The sequence below is a fragment of the Meriones unguiculatus genome, chromosome 5, assembly GCF_030254825.1.
Source record: "Meriones unguiculatus strain TT.TT164.6M chromosome 5, Bangor_MerUng_6.1, whole genome shotgun sequence".
In the NCBI taxonomy this organism is placed as follows: domain Eukaryota; kingdom Metazoa; phylum Chordata; class Mammalia; order Rodentia; family Muridae; genus Meriones; species Meriones unguiculatus.
This window is the reverse complement of record NC_083353.1, coordinates 117,241,810-117,262,030: the sequence shown is the minus strand read 5'-3', so window position 1 is coordinate 117,262,030 and position 20,221 is coordinate 117,241,810. Positions and strand designations below refer to the sequence as shown.

At 49.2% G+C, this 20,221-nt stretch overlaps 1 protein-coding gene across 1 annotated transcript in view; it reads left to right on the top strand.

The window, feature by feature from the left end:
- Positions 1 to 20,221, top strand: part of Tead4 (TEA domain transcription factor 4) — a 74,839-nt gene that overhangs the window by 14,393 nt on the left and 40,225 nt on the right. The window contains exon 4 of the mRNA XM_060383415.1: positions 14,681 to 14,935. Within this exon, the coding sequence (XP_060239398.1) occupies positions 14,681 to 14,935 (255 nt within the window). The remainder of the gene's footprint in view (positions 1 to 14,680; positions 14,936 to 20,221) is intronic.

Below are 20,221 nucleotides of genomic sequence, written 5' to 3'. Positions count from 1 at the left end.
AACCCACACTGGTCTTGAATTTGGGGTACTTCTCCTGCCTCAGCCCCTAGATTGGTGGGATCACAGGCATAAGTCACCACATCTGGCTACAATTTTTGATGCTAACTCAGTGTGTGGTGGGCACTAGGAAAGTAGGCATTCGAGGAGCTGAACAGCCACATAGCTGGGGTGAACTTTGGAAGCTTCTTTTAAGTATACTAGATTCTAACCGAAGCCAGCATAAAGACTGAGTAAGTATTCTGCGTTAACGTTAGGCACAGGGGTGCCTAAGTTTGGCTTGATCATAGCTCTGCATTGCTGGGATGGAGACAAGAGCTTCTGAAAGGCAGGTGCTAATTCACTGATCCAAGCTCCCCAACACACACACACACATACACACACACACACACGTATTTTAGAAGGCCCCCTTCCCACCTCCAGAAAGCCAGCCTGACCGTTTGAAAGTCACACTGGGGTCAGTTTTTTCTGGCTGAGTAGATAGCCTGGCCTAGGCCAGTCCACTTTGTTGGACTGTTTTCTTTCTCCACTCCTCCTCCTTCCTCTATTCTATTCTTCAGGAACCTGTCCACCCATGGCTAACAGGAAACTTTCTTGTTTGGTCAATTTCATTTCCATCTATGAATAGGCAGCTTTTCTTGGTCATCTGCACTTTGGACCAGGTTCCCTGAAGTGCCTTCTTAGTCACATCTCTTTTCTTCCTGCTCCCCACCCCCCTTTTTCTTCAGGATCTCACTGTGTAGCCCTTGCTGACTTTCAATTTACTATGTAGACCAGGCTGACCTTGAGAACTCACAGGTATCCTGCCTGCTTTTTTTTTTTTTTTTTTTTTAAGATAGGGTTTCCGTGTGTAGCCCTGGCTGTGTTTGGGAACTCTAGTTGTAGATCAGGCTGACCCCCAACTCACAGAGATCTGCCTGCCTCCACCTCCCAAGAGCTGGGATCAGAGGCTTATGCCACCATGGCAGGCATTCGTTGCCTGGATTTTAATGACTTTTAAATGCCCAGGAATAGAGACGTGGTGGTATGTGTCTGCCATGCCAGCACCAGAGTGTGAAGGCCAAGGCAAAAGCACCATAGGTCTGAGGCCATCTTGAACTACATATAGCAAGACTGTTCTTCCTGTAAAGTATAACAGGCCAGGCCTGGTGGTGCAGATCAGTCATCCAGAGGTTTTGGCTCAAGGATCACAAGTTCAGTTCCTGCCTGGGATTTACAATGAGTTTGAGGCAGCAAGAGCCTGCTTTACAAGGCAGGAAGAGGATTGGGGATGTAGTTTAAAATAGAATACTGTCCCAGCATGTGTGAGGCTCTGGGTTCAGTCAGTCTTTAGCATCTCAATTAGTCAATCAAATATACTCATGTAAAATTACCCACATAGCTTAGTTTTTGTTTTTCCTTTCCTTCCTTCCTCCTTCTCTTTCTTAACATATATATGGTTTTTTTTTTTTTTTTTAGATATTGTGTAATCCAAGATGGACTAGAGCTTGCAATGTTGCTCAAGCTGGCCAAGAACTAGATTTAAGGGATTTTGCTGCCTTGGACTCTTTTTTGGGGGGTGCAGTTTGAGAGAGTCTCATTGTATAGACAAAGGTGCCTTGATTGAGATCGGCTGGGCTAAAGCTCTGTGGAATTACAGGTGTACACTACCACTTGACTCTACGGGGGTTCTAGCTCAGGCTGAGTTTCACAGGCTGGCCTGCTACTTGCAATCCTCCTGCCTCAGCCCTTCAAGCACTGGGATGGCCAGCGTGTGCTAGCACACCCAGGTTTTCATCATAAATACTTTTTAAAAAGTCTATTTTTAGTGTATCCGTGTTTGGCCTGCATGTATCTGTGTGCACTGTGTGTGTGCAATACCTCCTGGAGGCCAGAAGAGGGCATCAGGTCCCCTAAATGGTTGTGAGCCTCTATGTGGGTGCTGGGAACCAAACCTGGGTTCTCTGCAACAACACTTGACCGCTGAGCCGCTTCTTCAGCTCCTCATCATGATTCCTTTCACTCTGCAGCTTTATGTCCTTACCTGCATTCACAGGTTGTAACGATATCGCCGTCAGCCATTTCCATAACTTTTTCATTCTTCCACCCCCCAGCTTTCAGTAACTATTCTACTGTCTGTCTCTGAATTTGGCTGTTGTAAGTAATTCTTGTTAAGTGGCCAAAGGGGGGTGGGGGTGGGGTAAATGGTCTGTGCCTGGCTCTTTTTCACTTAGTAGAATCTGTTCCAGATGCAGCGGGGTTGGGCATGTATCAGAATTTTATTACTTTTTTTCTGTCTGGATGCTATCCCATCGTGTGGATATACCATTTCGTTTATTTCATCTGTTGACGGATGCCTGGGCTGTTTCCACCTTTGGACTCTTCTGGAATCCTCCTGCAGGAAGCTCATCTAGCAGGCCGTCTGTGGCATTCCCTCCCCACCACAGTTGTTCACCTGGGCACCTGCTGTCCTCACTAGGCGTAGCTGCGTCTTCTGCCTTCATTTGTTCTTTGAGACGAGGTCTCGGGACTTGGTCCAGGGCTGGTGTTAAACTTGGTGTCTTTCTTCCTTGACTTCCTGGGTACTTGGATTACAGGCTTGTACTACCACACCCAGTTGGTCCACTGGTGTTTTTCATGGTAATTATGCCCTATAAAGGCACCAAATTAACAAACACTGAACCATTACTCACAGGAGAAACACTGGGTTGCATTCATACAAGCCTCTGGTCACAAGATTTTTGTCGGCCAATTAATTTATAGGCTTGTTTTGTGGGTGCTTCTGTCCCAAGACACCTTGCTTAATATATATTGTTGATTCACTGACCCTGGGCCCACAGCAGCACCAGAACTGGCGCCTGCAGGAGGCTCACGTGTTTTCTCCTTCAGGCACATTCCAGCCTCACGAGCTTAAGAACGGACAGTTCTTTGCCTCAGGCTGTTCAATTTGCTTTTGGTAAGAACCACTTATATAGTATCAAGCCAAGAGTTAATTGGTGTGATGCTGTGCCTAGCAGCTCAACCATGAAAACTTAAAAAGAAGATAAACAAGAAAGAGGACCCAGGATATGATGATCAATCCTCACTTAGAAAGACAAATGGGATGGACACTGGATGTTGGATGTAGGAGCAGACAAGTAATAGGACTGGAGCCTACCACAGAGGGCCTCTGAAAGACTCTACCTAACAGTGTATCAAAGCAGATATTAAGACTCATAACCAAACCTCTGGCAGAATTCAGGGAACCAAAAGAAAGGCGGGGGGAGAGGACAGGAGTTCTACAAGGACCAAATATAACTGGGCACAGGGGTCTTTTATGAGACTGTTTCTCCAAACAAGGACCATGTATGGATGCAACCTAGAGCCACTGCTCAGATGTAGCCCTTGGTAGCTCAGTATCTAAGTGGGTACCTTAATAAGGGGAACAGGGATTGTTTCTGACATGAACTCGATGGTGGGCTCTTTACCCCCCCCCAGGAGAAGCAGCCTTGCTAGGCCACAGAGGAGAACTTTGCAGCCAGTCCTGAAGACACCTGATAAACCAGTATCAGATGGAAGGGGAGGAGGTCCTCCCTTATCAGTGGACTTGGAGAGGGGCAGGGAGGAGATGAGGGTGGGAGGGTGGGATTGGGAGGGAAAGAGGGAGTGGGATACAGCAGGGATACAAAGTTAAGAAACTGTAACTAATATTAAAAAAATTAAAAAAAAAAAGAAATTGAAGCGGGGAAGCAAAATAAGCTTACGGAGGATATGTTAGCGTCTGTATGTACACACACACTTGTTTATTCATTTGTGGTTTTTTTTCGTGGATTTAGAGACTATATCCCTGGCCAGCTTGAAACCTAACTGTGTAAACTGGGCTGGTGTCATTTTTGTAGTCCCTTCTGCCTTTGTTGCCAAGTGCTGGGGTTCCAGGTGTGCGCCGCTGTTCCTGGTGGCAGAATGTAAATATGTTTTATGTTTTACAGGGAATATTTCCTCTATGTGCGTAATAGCTTTTATTGTCTGAATTCACAGTTAATTTGTTTCCTATATAAGTCATGTTTTCTTGCAAATGGTTTGCCTGTTTTCTGTCAATTAACAGTTCTTACACACAGTTTGAATTTTTTTTTTCCGTTCAACTCAGAGAGTTGACTGAAATATTCAGCTAAATTACTAAACGTGTGTGTATTTGTGTGTCATGTGGAGGTCAGGGGGCAGCATGTCAGGAGTTGGTTTTCTCTCTCTGCCACATTGGGGACTGGGGTCCCAGGGATTGAACTCATGCCGTTATGCTTGGCAGAAGTCACTTTGACCTGCTGAGCATTCTTGCTGGCTGTGGGTCCGCTTTGAGTAGTGAAATTAGTGGGGCACGGTGGCTCATGCCTGTAATCCTGGCATTAAGGAGGCTGAGGCAGTAATAGTGTCGATTCATTGCCACAGAATAGACACTGAGAGGACATGTGTAGGTGGCCATTCTGTATGAGACAGGCGAGCTTCAGAAAGTTTGGCATCCTCTGCCCCAAACCATCCCCTGGAGGGTGCCAGGATCCACAGATGCTCAGGTCCCTTCTGTAACCCGAAGACTGATTTAGAGGCCTGATTGCACTTGATCTTTATGGATGGCTCTGGGTCCTCCGTCTATCTGGTACACGTCTGATGAAGGGCGTGGCAGGTAGGACCATGTCTCCTTTGGCTTTGTCACCAGCACCTGTCATGTAGTGTATGCCCACACTCCTTAGTTTTCTGTATTTATTTTTTTGAGACAGGGTTTCCTATAGTCTATGCTGGCTTTGAACTCCCCGCATAGTCCAGAATGATCTTAAAGTCCTGATTCTCCTGCCTCCTCTTCATGCCTCTTCCTCACACACTTCTGAATAAGCCAGTGAAAAGCAGTGGGCATCGAAGCTAGGAAGAGGGATATTTCTCTGGCTCTCCCTGCTCTTTTCTTTCCTGGGAGTAGATCTCCTAGTCACTGAGAGGCATCCAGGCTGTGATCACTGGGAAGCATGTTGCAGTGGAATTTGAGATTGGGGGAGCTCTTCTGTAGGCCTAAGATGCTGTGTGATGACACTCTTAGCTCTTGGATTGGTATATTTTGGTATATGTCAGTGTTCTGTTAATAGTGTCTAAGACGTTTCTAGCACTTGGGAGTCAGAGGCAGGCGGATCTCTGAGTTTGAGGCCAGCCTGGTCTACAGATTGAGTTCCAGGACAGCTGGGACTACACAGAGGAACTCTCTCCTGAAAAACCAGGGAATACAAAGTGAGGCAAGGAATGGCTGTTGCAGAAAGCCAAAAGTAGGCCAAAATAAAGTTGTTAGTTAGCCCCAGAGCCTACAGAATTCCAGTCTCTCCACTAATAAAATTCCCATTTGCCCATCAGTCTCTGCAGACACAGAAACTCCTTCCAGGAGTTTTTTTGTTCCCAGCCAGACACAGCTTCTTTTTAGGAATTTTTGTTGTTGTTCATACCAAGAACGACACAGAAAGACTTGCCTGATCCTTAGCTGGCCAACCTTCTCGCATCCCTCCTGCTGGGGTCAGACCTAGTCCCCTTGGCAACTGTGAGGAAGAGCCTCTGAGCTTGTATCTGAGCCAGCCATTCACTAGCTGTGGTCCTTGTGCACAGCAATTCACCATGCCATGTCTCAGTTTCTCTGTCTGTGGGATGGGCTGGACCTAATGAGCTCAGAGGAGTTCCTGGGGTGAGTCTAGTGCCAGAGCTTGTCACAGAGTGGATCTGGGAAACTGTTCCCCGTGGTATCAGTATGAAGGTCATTCACTTTCAGGGCGGACCGCGTCCCTCAGTGTCTTAGGCACCTCCTGTAGACAACACTTCTGCAGGCTTCTCCGCCATGTGCATCAGAACAGGCTTGTGGGAGGAGGCTGCGGAGGTGGGCCCTCTAACTCGGCGCTGCTTGCCTCTCCTTGAGACCATCTCCCCACTGGCCCTCTACTCCTGGGTTATTGCTGAGCATGGAAGACAAAAGGTGGCAGGCAGAGGCAGCACCGGCCAAGGGAGACAGACCACCAGGCAGTGTGCTAGTGTGAGTGACAGGCTGGAGGCAGGATGGAGGACTGGAGCCTGTGTGTCACACTGAGTCTTAGCCCCACTTTAGAGCAGAATAGTTATGAGGTGTGTTGACTGACTGATGGCTGGAGTTAAATTAGGAACAGGCCTGCCTGAGCAGGGAAGCATCCGGAATGAAGCTGGGATTCAGGAAGAGTGGGGAGGGGAGGGACGGGAAAGGGAGGAGAGGAGGCCTGGGCAGTGGAGAAGTAGCAATGGGTCTGAAACAAGCCTGAGATTGTATCTCCCCTCCTCTTTCCTCCCTTCTGAAAGTGATGGAGTGATCCTAGAGCTTTGTGTGTCTAGGTGCCAGGCAGGCATATCACTAGCCTGTTCAGTGTTCTGGTGTGTGTGTGTGTGTGTGTGTGTGGTGGTTTGGTTTGGTTTTTTTGAGACAGGGTTTCTCTGTGTAGCCTTGGCTGTCCTAGACTTGCTTTGTAGATCAAGCTGGCCTAGAGCTCACAGAAATTGGCCTGGATCTGCCTGCCTCCTCAGTGCTGGAACTACAGGCCTGTGCCACCTAGCCCAGCTGTTCTGTGTTTTTGTGATTGGGTCTTAGACTTTGGCCTAGCCTGCCCTTGAACCTGTGACAGCCCTTCAGCTTCAGCTTCCCGAGTGCTGGGATTACCAGCCTGCATCACTGTGTTGGTTAATTTTAGATGTTTTTGAGACAAGGTCTCATTCTGTGTCTGGCTTGTCTGAAACTCACTGTGTAGCCCCAGGCTGCCTTTGAACTTGTGGTCTTCCTGCCTCTGCCTGCTGGAGTGCTGGAATTTCAGGTGTGAGTCAGCATGTATTGCCTCACTTTCTTTCTTTGTTTCTTTCATTTTTTTATTTTTTTTTAAGACAGGGTTTCTCGTAGCCTTGGCTTTCCTGGAACTTACCCTGTAGACTAGACTGGCCTTGAACTCAGATATCAGCCTGCCTTTGCCTCCCAAGTGCTATTAAAGGTGTGTACCACCACTGCCCCGCCATTTTTTTTAAAAGCACATTTCTTTAAAATATATAATTTTTACTTTATGTTTATTGATGTTTTTCCTGCATGCGTGAGGGTGTCAGAAACCCTGGAACTGGAGTTACAGACATGTGTCAGCTCTCATGCTGGTGCTAGGAATGGAACTCTGGTCTTCTGGAAGAGCAGCCAGTGCTCTCAACTGCTGAGCCATCTTTCCAGCTCTTTCTTTCTTTCTTTCTTTCTTTCTTTCTTTCTTTCTTTCTTTCTTTCTTTCTTTCTTTCTTTCTTTTTGGAGATAAGATCAGAGTAGTGAAGGATCAAAGCCTCTTCCCTACTCTCCTCCTCTGTTGTTTCCAGGGCCATCTTGTACTTTTGCTTTAGTTTTTGTCATACCTCTAGATGAGTGGACTGCAGTATAGAGTCTGTCTGGTCGGAATAGCCAGGGCTAGGTAAGAGTCAGGAGCTGTCGTACTAGATGGGGCCAGGGATGTCCCAAAAAGTGCCTCTCTGATTGAAGCTGGACTAGATCAGGGCAGAGAATCTGGGGGTTTAGATTTGCTGTTTCTTGGCTTGGTAATCAAGCCAAGCAGGGAGTTCTGCCAGCCTAGAGGAGGATTCCTGTGCTGTGATAAGACAGAAGGGGACAGTTCGTATCCCAGTCCACCCCCACCACAAATTGCCGAAGCCTCTCTGTTGCCTCTTATGTTGTCCTTATGTTAGGGTGGATCTCCCAGAGGGAAACCTCAGGTTTTCTTTTCCCTCCTAGCTTCAGTCACAGGTCGGTCTCTGCAATGCGGGGGCTCCGTTCTAGGGACTGAGGTACAGGGTGCCAGAGCCCACAGGCAAATGAGGGCCATGGTGTGGCTGGACCTTTGGCCTATACCTCCAAATCTCTTGAGTCAGTGGCCGGAGAAGAGGCCAGAGGGAATCATTTCTGTCTTTGTGCTCCGAGTAGCCAGGCTCTTTCGTCATTTCTGCATGACACCAGGCATGTCTTGTAAACATTCTGAGTTTCAATTTCTATCACGTCCTGTTTGGAGACCATGGGGGTTGGCTGTAGATACTGACATCCCGTGAACTAATCGGCACAGACAGTCCCCAGGGCACAAAGGTCACCGTGAGATTTTTTTTCTTTCTCCTTTACAGTGGTGCAGAAGTGATAACACATTCAGTAGAAATTGCGCTCTCTTTTGCTCTCAAAAACCTTGGATTTTGCTGTTTTTCTGGCCAGTAAGAAACCCTGTGTTTCTGTCATGTGGGAGAGCGGCAGTGATCCATACCGTCATAGTGTGTGTTGCCAGCACTGCTGAGGTGCAGGTATAGCTATATTCCATCAGATATGCAAAGCCACAGTGTCAAGGTAGGTAGGCAGGCTGCAGAGGCGCACGCCTTGCATGCCAGCCCTTGGCCATCAGAGGCAGGAAGATCTCTGTGAGGTTGAGGCCAGCCTGCTCCACACAGAGTTCTAGGTTAGGTAGTTCAGGGCTACACAGCGCAAACCTGTCTCAAAAAGAACAACAGCGGAACAAACCCTGTCTTATGTTAGTATTCTAGCTTAAAAAAAACAAAAAACAAAAAAAAACAAATCGCACTGAGGGGCTGGGGAGATGGCTCAGCAGGTACGAACACTGGTTGCTCTGGCAGATGACCCGAGTTTGGTTCCCAGCACCCACTTGGCAGGCAGCTCACAACCATCTGTTATTCTAGTTCTGGGGTTCTAATAACTTCTTCTGATCTTTGCAGGTACCTGAGCATGTAGGTGCACATACATGCAGGTATAACACTCATACACATAAAATAAAATTTGAAAAAAAAAATTAATGTCAATTACTATTGGGGAAATAGAAATTAAAATTGCTTTGGGAGTCCTCCTCACCCCAATCAGAATGGCTTAAATAAAAAAATAATAATAATAATAATAATATGACTTCCGGGTGGTAATCCCAGCACATGGGAGGCAAAGGGAGGCCCTGAGTTCAAGGCTAGCTTGGTCTACATACTGAATTCCAGGGGTTACACTGAGAAACCCTGTCTGGAAAAACCAAACGGAACCCAAACCAGGCGATTCTAGATGCTGGTGAGGTTGTGGGAAGAGGGAACTGGGCTTCACCGTTGGCAGAAGTGTAGATTGGGGCAGCCACTATGAAGTCAGCATGAAGGGCTACGTAAATGGTCTCAAACTCATGATCCTCCTGCCTCAGCCCCCAGGATGCTGAGATAACAGGCATGTGTCCCCATTCCCTTCTGTCGGTATTATTAACTGACCGGTAAGTTTACCAGAGAATGTATCCCATTGTATGTGGGAGAACATTTGTCTTGTGAAATAGCAGCCTTATTTGTCCTGGCCTAAAGAAAGGGAGTCCTTGGCAGCACCAGCTCATTAACGGTGATGCTGGCTGCCCGAGTTCCTACCACGGAGCCAGGAGCAGGGCAGGCAGATACTGATGTCTGAGTGATAACTGGGTTCTTCAGTTGGGGAACAGGCAAGCACAAGTGAGATCATAGCCCACAGCCTGTCACACCAGTGCTGTACATTTACTGTGTGCTTTGGTGGCTGTCGGAGTGAGGTAGGGCTGAGAGATCTCTATCTTCATGTGGGAGAACGACCAGCGCCGAGAGGACTTCGGGGTCCAAGAGCTTGGCCCCTGACAGTCTGGTCTGGTTGCTTTCTCAGTCGAACGGTCCTCCTCTCTACCCACGCCGCACCCCTCAGCCGGGGCGTCTCCAAGTATAACCTTCAGGTCCTTGTTCTCTTGTCTTCCTAGAAGAGCACAGGGTTCTGAGCCTTAGAAGGGTCCTGAAACAATCCCAGTTCTCGATTCTTCTGAAAATTCCTCTGTGGCCAGCACCTGTGGGCCTTGGGGTGGATGAAGTAGCGTGTTCTTTGGGCCTGGTTGTCCAGAGTAGGACATCTGTTGGCTTCTGGGTGGGGCAGAGATAGAGCTAGAAGCCTCTGGGCCAGGGCCTGGGAGCCAAGTCAGGGATCATTTTATTTTTATTTCTTTGGCCATCGCGCATGGTCTGGGCAGTGATGCCATCTGTTTCCCACTCTTGGTCTCCCCTGGCAGTCCCTGGAGGGTCACTTGTGGGAGGAGCAGGAGGAGTGGGGATTGGGCTGGGGTTGACTTACTTACCCTGTTCTTCTGGCCGCAGGGTAGGCTTGCGTGGGCAGTTTGCCTGGTGAGGGTCGGAGCAGCCAGCCAGTCAGAACTGGGGACCAGGAGCACCACAGCCACACAGGGCCAGGGACAGCTTCACTGCAGTAATAAATCCCATGTCCTAGGGCCTTGCGTGACCCGCTGCCCCACTTTCTCTGGGACAGACCCAATCTTGGGAACACGGAGTTCAGGTCCTCAGAAAACCTCTCCCGTGGGGCAGGCTGGCACAAACGGTCTCTAGTTCTTCCAGGCCTGTTCTTCTGGGCTGTCCTGGGCCCAATCTTTGGAGTATTGGAAAGGGCAATGTTAAGGAGAGGTAGGCCCAGAGACCAGAGACTATCTCCTTTGGTGGGGGTGGGGCAGGGTCACGTAAGATGGTACAGGGCTAGCTGCCCTCCTCTTCTCCATCTTGTCCTCTACCCAGCTCAGAGTGTACTAATGTCCAGTGCTAATGTCAGGCTGCAGAAGAAAATGAAGTCTAACTCTCAAAACCAATGGGGTCTTATACATTAGAAGGCTAATTAATCACTGTCAGATACTAATCTTCATCATTAGGGCTTAAGCTATGTGCGCCTGCCAGGCCTGTTTAAGGTTTCAGAGCTTGCTCTCCAGGCTTGGCGCTTAAGGACAGTGGTTATTAAACACCCTGTACAGAGCACTGACTGGGCTGCAGGCCCTGTGGGTGGACTGCAACTCCCCCTGCCCTTCGAGGGGGTGGAGGTAGGGCACGAAACCTAAGTGCATGTGGCGAAAGAACTCTCACCCTGGCCCCTGTGGGAGCATCGTCCTTCCCTGAGTATTTATAGGGGGTACTTGGAGGCCCATGGAGAAATATGGGGTCCAGGAGTGTGTGCCAGCACAGAAAGAAAGAACTCAGGGCCCCGGGTTTTACGGGCAAGGTCCAGAGCAATGCTGTGATTTGCACAAGGTCACTGTTTAGTGTAGGAGGGGAGTCCTTTCAGCTCTCTTAGTTCTTGCACAGCGCAGAACCGTTTTTTACAACCACCATGTCAGAGAGCTTGAGAGTCCTTTTGGCTGTGTCATCTCAGAATCTGCTTGCTCAGGTTTTGAGGAAAACCTTGTAGAAAATGTTTAAGTCACTATCTCCCTGAGTTTGTGGCTGTTTCCGCCCACCTCCACACCGAATAAACATCTTCTGGTTTCATTGTGTAGCCCTGGCCGGCCTGGAACTCCCTGTGTAGATCAGGCTGGCCTTTAACTCAGGGATCCACCCGCCTCTGCCTCCCCAGTGCATCAGCACTGCCCGTCTTTGGGTGGTGTTTGAAGTGCTCAAAGTGAGCGTCCTTGATCTTATCCTCCACTTAAAAGGTATTGCTTCCATCCATTGTTTCAGCAAGCGTCGTATTTGTGTAAGTTTTCAAAAGATGTCTTTGGTCAGATTGAAAGAATTGGCTCCCTTTCGTCTCTTATCAACTCTTCAATCACTTATTTTTATCTATCTATTTATTTAATAACAGTCACTTTTATGGAAAGGTCTCAGGCTCTATCAAATGGATATTCTAAATTTATGTTGTCTGTCTGTGCTCAGCTGTTTCTTTTGGTGCTGAGGACACCCTTGGCCTCACACCTGCCAGGCGGGTGCTTCATCCCTGAGCCGTGTTTCTGCGTTAGCTTTTGTTCCTCTGTACTCTGGTTTCTGTCATTGACGTGGCTCCAGCCTCTGTGTATTATCCTCTCACGTCAGTTTCACGTTTGTACTTTTCGAGCACCTCCTTCATTCCTGTCCTAGGGTTCTCCTGCTGTGATACAGACCACGGACAAAAGCTGCTTGGAGAAGAGAGGGTTTGTTTCAGCATACAGTTTTAGTTCATCATTGAAGGAAGTCAGGGCCGGAACTGGAGGCAGGAATCTCGAGGCAGGAGCTGAAGCAGAGGCCGTAAGAAGGGAAACTTAGCTTGTTTCCATGTGGCTTGCTCAGCCTGCTTTCTTTCTTATGCATCCCAGTACCACCTGCCCAGGGACGGCACCACCCACAGTGGGGTGGACCTTCCCACATCGACCATTAATCAAGAAAATTCCCTATAGACTTGCAAACAGGCCAGCCTGATAGACTCATTTTTCTCAGCTGAGGTTCCCAGAAGACCTCAAGTTTGTGTCAAGTTGGTAAGAACTAACCAGCACAATTCCCTTTTCTTTTCTAACATTTATTTTATTTTTCACTATGTGTAGTTGTGTGTGTCTGTGTAGGTCAGTGTAGATATCCACATGTGTCAGAGGTATTGGATCTCCTGGAGATGGAGTTACAGGCGATTGTGAGCATCTAGTGTGGGGTTGCTGGGAACTGAGCTGGGGCTCTCGGCAAGAGCAGCCTGTGCTTTTATTTGTGTGGGTGTTTGGCCTGAGTGTGTGTCTGTGCACCACATGAGTAGCTAGTGCCTGTTCAAGCCAAAAAAAGACATCAGATCCCCTGAAACTGGATTACACATTGTTGTCAGCTGCCATGTGGGTGCTGGGGCTCCAACCCAGGTCTTCTGGAAGGAGTGCTCTTAACCTGAGCCATCTTTCCTTTTAAAGACTTATTTTTATTTCTCATTTGTGTCTGTGTTTCCCTGTGTGTGTGTGTGTGTGTGTGTGTGTGTGTGTGTGTGTGTGTGTTTGTATTGTGTATGAGTGCAGGCAGATATGTGCCATCCACAGGACACATGGAGATGAGAGAACAGTTTTCTGTCTGTCTCTGCCTCCTGTCTCGTTGTGTGAGTGCTGCGAGTGTGTGGAGGATCACGCTCAGGCCGTCTTGCTCGTGCAGCTCCTGCTCTTTACCCACTTCACCATCTCTCTGTGCTGAGTCACATCTCTTGGTCCTGACGGTGTCCTAACACCAGGCAAACTGGCGCCTGAATCTCAGGGGTTCTGCTGTTCCTTCCGCTCATCTCCAGTGGAAGTGCTGGGATTACAGCCACAGGCTACCTCATTCGGCACGTGCGTCTAGGGCTCCAAATTCAGATGCTCACACTCGCATAGCAAGTGTTTTACCCACTGACCCGTCTCCCAACCCCTTTGCTGGGGTTAGCGTTCTGGATGATGGCTATTTGGAGATAGTCTGGAGATGCATGATCTTGAGAATTTTAGTATTGCTGCTGAAACCCACTGCTGGTATAATACTTCTTTCTGGACTGGGGGTCTGCTCATTGCCACAGCATCTTCTTGGTATGCAAGAGGCCCTGGGTTCCGTTCCCACACAGTGGGCTCTTGTTGTGGATAATCTACCCGTCTTCATTCTTGATGCTTTTAAGTTCTGTTTTTGGCTATTGTTTTATTTTATCTGAATTTATCCTGATTAAGACCCATTACGGTTCCAGCATTAGAGGATTCCGATCTTTCACTAACTGAAGAAGTTGTTACCTTTGCCTTCCTTGCTTTTCTTTATCCTCCCCTTTCGGGAATTATTTCTTGTGCTCCCAGGGATTGAACCCAGAGCGGTGTCCTTGCTAGACAGGCTGTCTGTCACTGACCTACAGCAGCCTGCCAGCTTCGTCTTTCTCCAGAGCACAGGCCTGGGATAGGAAGTATGTTCATGTTTATTGCACAGCCACCCGACCCTTTGTATCTGTTAAACAACAACCCCCCATTTCTCCCTCCTCAACCCCTGGCAGCATCCGTTGTACCTTATTTCTAAGAATCTGAATTAGCCTCTCTCTGTATACCTGTACTGTCTTTTTCCTCTATGACTGACTTGTTTCACTTAACATAATATCACCAACACTTGTCCATGTTATAGCGTCTGACAGGGCTTACTTTTTAGTAATAGTAGTCCATTGTATACGCATACCGCGTTCTGTATTCGCGTGGGATGCATGTAGGGTCTCCTCCATTATTCTGCTTTTGTGAATAGTGCTGCTATGGTTTCTCTTGGAGCTCCTGCTTTCAATTATTTTGAATATATGCCAAGAAACAGGATTGGTGGATCACATTTATTAGTAGTAGTAGTATTAGCATTAATATAATATGATTACCATTGTTTTTAGTATTGGTAGTGCTGAAGCGAGAGCCCTCAAGCGTGCTCATCAAACCTCTATCATTGGGCTCCGCCCGCTAGCCCTCATTTTAATTTTGAGGATTTTGTGTACTGTGTTCCCACGGTGTTTGCACTGTTTCATCTCCCCCATAAGATTTAAGATCCTTTTTGCCTAGAGTTCGTTTGGTGTCACTCTGAATCTGTCTCTATGCCTTTGTCTCCTATTTCCCAGCCCTATGTGTGTTCTTAGACGTACAATCAGGGGGTTTTGTTTGTTGTTTTTTTTTTGTGTGGCCTTGGCTAACCTGGGGCTGGCTTTGTAGACCAGGTTGTCCTCAAACTCAGAGATTCCTCTGCCTCTGCCTCCAGAGTGCTGGGATTAAAGCGACGCATCTGGTTCAACCACAGGGGGCTTTTGTGCTCACTGGACAGTTTGGGAGCTTAGTTTGCTGAGGGAAAACAACATGTTCAAGCCTCCCTGACTCTTGAGGCACTCTCTGGGTGTTCCATGCCCTGCAGCCTGCGAGGTTCTTCCTCTTACTGTGTTTTGTTTCGCTCCAACAGGTCCGACGGGTGCTCCTCCAAGCCGAGCCTTGGAGGGCAAGGCCGGCACCATTACCTCCAACGAGTGGAGCTCTCCTGACTCCCCCGAGGGGAGCAGCATCTCTGGGGGCAGCCAGGCACTGGACAAGCCCATCGACAATGATGCAGAGGGCGTGTGGAGCCCCGACATTGAGCAAAGCTTCCAGGAGGCACTGGCCATTTACCCACCCTGTGGCCGCCGCAAAATTATCCTGTCGGACGAAGGCAAGATGTATGGTAAGAGCCTATGGGAGCCGGGCAGAAGCTGGCTTTGTACTTAAGCAGGAGTGGACACAGCAGCTTTGGGGTTCCCTCCAAACGACCTCTTGTGGCTTCTACTAGGGCACAGTACTCTCTTCTGCCCCAGGTTCCAAGCATCTGAGGAAGAGAAGCTTGGGAATGGGCGAGGAGGGGGATTCGGTGAGGAGGCCGTGTGCTAGCAGAGGGAAAATATGCTCCTTTGAGGCAGGGTTTCTCTGTGTAGCCTTGGCTATACCGGAACTCTCTCTGTAGACCAGACTGGCCTTGAACTCAGAGATCTTCCTGCCTCTGCCTCCAAAATGCTGGCACTAAAGGTGTGCGCCATCATTGCTCGCCACCACTGCTTGGCAATAGAAAAATTTATGAAGCTTATTGTGAGTAGAATAGACTGTCTCCACAGGGCAGACTAACAGTTCCCTCTCCCCCCTCCATCTTAAGCAAATGCTTGATCTTCATGCTGCCAACCTTAGATAGAATGACAAAACAGGGGACTTCAGCTGGGAGTGTAGCTCAGTGCTAGAGTCCTTGCCTAGCATTATGAAATGTCCCGAGCTTAATCCCCAGTCCTACAAAAGGAAGGGAGACAAAGGAAAGGAAAAGTGAAGGGAATCGTTTGAGATAGGACTCCTTCTGCTCCTTCCTCCCTCATTCATGCATCCAGCACATGGCAAGCACGCGTTGTGTGAGTGCCAGGCATGGGCGTAGCGGGTGTGGGCCGAGTTGTGGAGCTGGGAAGTAAACACAGGTACAGCTAACTGTTCCCTGAGGCAGTCTGGGAGGGCCTCAGAGAGGAGGAACCCGCATACCCTTCAGCTTCTTGAGTGACCAGGGTGCGGAACACCACGCTTAGCAGCCACCACGCAGGAAGGGCCAAGTGTCTATGTGAGTCGATGTGGTGTTTAGGAGAGAGGATGCCGGGAAAGTAAAAACAGACCCAAACTGAACAGCTGCTGCAAGGCCTGGGTCAGGATTAGGTCAGGCTTCCACTCCCACCGGAAACGCCCCCAGGGGCCGTGCTTCAAACAGGATGTTGAGGGGTGGACACCCAAAGGTCTGAGAAGTCCTCTGCAACTGGTGAAGCTAGGACAGCAGAGGGTTCACAGGCCAGCTGCCACGATCCCCCCCCCCCGTTTCCATTTGTGAGTGTCTCTGCCCCGCTTCCCCCAGAACAGGTGCTTTTTCAGCTGTTGGAGGGCCAAGGAAGAGGCTAGAGAGATGGCTCAGTGGTTTTTTTGTTTGTTTGTTTTTCGGGACAGGATTTCTCTGTGTAATCTTGGCTGTCCTGGACTCGCTTTGTAGACCAGGCTGGCTCTGAACTCACATCGATCCCCCTGCTGGCTCCCTGAGCGCTGGGACTAAAGGCATGTGCCACCATACCCGGCTGGGATGGCTCAGTGTTAAGACTCTAAGTATTAAGGAGCTTTTTCAGAAGACCTGAGTTCAATTCCCGGCACCCACATCAAGCAATTCCCAACTGCTTCTGATTGTAGTCTCAGGGGACCTGAAGCCCTCTTCTGACCCCCACAGGTACCAGTATGCACGGGACACAAACATATATACTTAATTTTTAACAATAATTTAAAAATGGCCAGGGAGATGGTTCAGTAGGTAAAAACATTTGTTGCCACAAGCGTGGAGTTTGATTCCCAAAACTCAGGTTAGAAAGTCTAGACGGAGGGGCTGGACCGATGGCTCAGATGCAAACAGTCAGGTGAACTGGCCTGCAACTGTCCTTGCTGTCCTATGGCAAGATCATTCAGGAGCAGAAACAAAAAAGGGCCCCTCCTCAAAAGCGAGGTAGAGGGCAAGCACCAACTCCCCCAAATCGTTCTCTGACCTGCACCAAGGTATGGGTGTGCTCTCCACCCTCTCCCCCATGTCTACACGTGCCATCCCCCACCCCATGCCCATGCGTGGGTATGCACACATGGCCTCTCTCTCTCACACACACCCTTTCCCCCCAGGTGATTCAATAAAAATGAATCAAACACACTAACAACGGATTTGATTGGCTCTGTGGTCCAGAGCCTTTGGCTCCCTGCTTTAGGTTTAGTGACAGTCTGTAACTCACCCTGCTGTTACAGCCAGCGTACCCGTCCCGTGCAGAAACTGTCATCCCAGAGCAGAACTCTGTGCCCCTTAAACGGTAGTTTCTTATATCCTATCCTACCATTCCTTTTTTTTTTCCCCTCACCCCCCCTTCCTCTCTCTTTCAGTCTCTGCCTTTCTCTCTCTGACAAGGTTTCATAGGTCACCCTGGTTGGTTTGGAACTCTTTGTGTAGGCCAGGCTGACTTTGAGCTTACCTGCCTTTGCCTCCTGAGTAATGGGATTAATGTGTGCGCCAGCATGCCCATCGGACAGCTCCTTAGGCAACTGCTGCTTTTCTCTGTGGATGTAACCATTCCAAGTCCCTCATCTATGTGGGATCAGACATTTGTCTTTTCCTTTTTGTGTGTGTGTGTGATTCGCTCGGGGTCATTCATGTTCACGTTGTGGTGTGTTCAGAATTTTGTCCTGCTGTCCGTAGGTATCGGACACCCATTCCATCAGTGGACACTTGGAATTACTTGTTTAGTGATTATTAGTTAGTGCTTGTGGGTAGCTCTCTTTTCCCCTACTTTACATGTAAAGATGTGGGGGTTAAAGTCTCTCAGGTAGTAAGCTGAGCAGGGCTAGCAGCCCTTTCTCCTCACCCTCACTCAGAACTCCTTCACAGTCCCTCCTGGCCTTGCTTTGGCCTGGCCTTGGATCAGGTGGGTCAGTCTCTGGACAGAAGAGACCGGAGCATCCTGCCCCATCTGATGACTCACCTGGCTTGCGTGAAGGGACGTCTTGCCGAGAGCCAGCTACTGGCTTATCCTGGTCTCTTCTTACCACCTTGGGGGCGGCCGGCATAGCTGGGAGATATAGATAGCTCTGAGCTCACAGCAGCGTGTGGGGCAGGCCCCCCGGGGAGGCTGACTCAGACCTCCTCTCGCTCTGGCTGTGCTCCTCCGGTCCTCTCATCTTCCCCAGAGACCTGTGGTGTCCTATCCTCACCCCTGGTCAGCTTCAGCTGCCAGCACCCCCAAGAGCCCTGTCTTTACACTTCCCGCTTGCAGAGATCATTTCCCAAGTGCAGCGGCCAGTGGGGCCCGCAGTCAGCTGACGGCAGGTCCTAGACTTGGGGTTGTGGCCATCGTGTTTTGACTACAGGGATTAGGCCTGTTACCAGCCCAGGCAGAAGCCTCTGACCAGAGCCAGGCAGACATGCAGATGAAATGCAGAGCCGCAACACAGATTAACACCTGTCGCCTCTGAACCGAGGCACCCATGCTTGCTGGCTTGAACACCTCTCCTCTCTCCTGGATGTAGCTCCCATGCCTGGGGTGCTAACCTGCTCATAGCTCCCTTCACTTTTGCCCTGTCACTCTGTGACCCATCATGGGATAGTGTACCCAACTCGTTCTGGCCACAGGTTCCCAGGAACAGAGGTAGGGAGGAGAGAGTTAGTTCTCACTCTTGCCTGCATCTACCCTTTTCCCCTTTTTCTCCCTCAGCAGCTTCGCTGAGCGGTCATCCTTCTTTCCTCCCTGAGGCTGGCCCCTTCATCCTCTGCATCTGTTCTTTCTGGTCCCAGCCTTCACCTACCTGTTTTCATCCCCTGTCTCCTGGTTTCTCTGCTGTGCCTCCGGCCTGCCATTATGCCAGGCTTAGGAAGCATCCATCTCTCCTTGAACCTAGCTGGAGTCAGGGTTGGGGAATTTCTGTTCTTCATGACTCCATGGCTAATGAGCGAGGCAGGAGAAATACCTTCTGTAAGTGAACCACCCAGACAGGCAAGGAGGGTGTAGCCAGGAAACCAGAGGGCTGGGTTGCCGTGAACCTTTCTGGAAGGAAGTGGAGCCTGATCTGGTGGGGGTGGGGGTGGCAAATGTGCTCTAGGCAAAGGAACTAGCGGGTTGCACCAACTGACAGGTAGGAGTTGACAAAATGGCTTTGAGAGAGCCAAGTGGAGCATCTAGACAAAACATGGACAGGAAAGGTTTAGAGATGAGTAGCACTTGATAAAAGAAAGGATCAGGCTAGACCTTGGCAGCCTAAGGCCGGAATGTTGTTGAGGTTTCTCACTGAGTGGTTGGGGCTGGAGCTGGGAGCCTGGCCTGAGCTCCCTACTCTGCCTGCCTCATGCTGTCTTAATGCCACGGCATTGTTCCTTGGTGTCCTAATTTGCTTTCCATGCTGAGGTAAACAACTTAGGAAAAGGGTTTACTTGACTTGAAGGACGTTGGCGGCAGGAACTGAAGTAGATGCAATGGAGGAATGCTGCTTACTGCCTTGCCCCTCATGGTTTGCTCAGTCTGCTTTTTTTTTTTTTTGGTTTGGTTTGGTTTCTGAGGTATTTTTTGGGGAAGGGCGCTTGAGACAGGGTCTCACTATGTAGTCCTAGCTATCCTGGAACTCCCTGGGTAGACCAAACTGGCCTTGAACTCACAGAGATCCACCCCATCTCTACAGCCGGCTCATCCTGCTTTTTTTAATACAACCAAGGACCATGAGTGGTGGCCTTGCCCACAGTACAGGCCAGTCTGATGGAGGCATTTCTTTTTCAGTTGCAGTTCTGTTTTCCCAGATGACCCCTAGCTGTGTCAAACTGACAAAAACCTACTCCGAGGCTTGTGCTTGTGTTCTTTGCCTTATTATCCTTTGTGTTTCCAGCTCTTGCTCCGCCCTCTTAGGCCACCACCTCTCTGCTGCTTCTAGAGGCCTATGGAAGGCTCTGTCTTTTTCTACTCATGCTCCCTTGCTGGCAAGTGTGGTCTGGAGCAAGACTTAACCTTGCTGAACATTGCTTTTCTTCTTTGTAGAATATGTACGACCAGCTCTGAGGCGGGGGTGGTGGACTGGGGTTGTGGGGTGTGATTTCCTTTATTTCATGGTAGGGATATAGATGTTAAGCCTTTTTTATGGACAATGTCCAGTGATGTTAAATACATTCACAGCTTTTATTTTTATTTTTTAATCTTTAAAAGTCATTATTTTGGGGGCTGGCTCAGTGGGTAGACCTGAGTTCAAGTTCCAAGCATCTAAATGTAAGAAGCCAGACGTGGCCACCAGTGCCTGGTGGGCAGAGATAGGATTGCTGGAGCTTGCCAGCCTCCTTCCATGTTAACGTCAAGTCCCTGTCTCAGAGGAGGGAGGGGGAGGGTGACAGAGCAGGGCGTCTGACGTTCTCGTCTCACCTCTGCATTTGGATGTTCACACCACAACATTATTATTT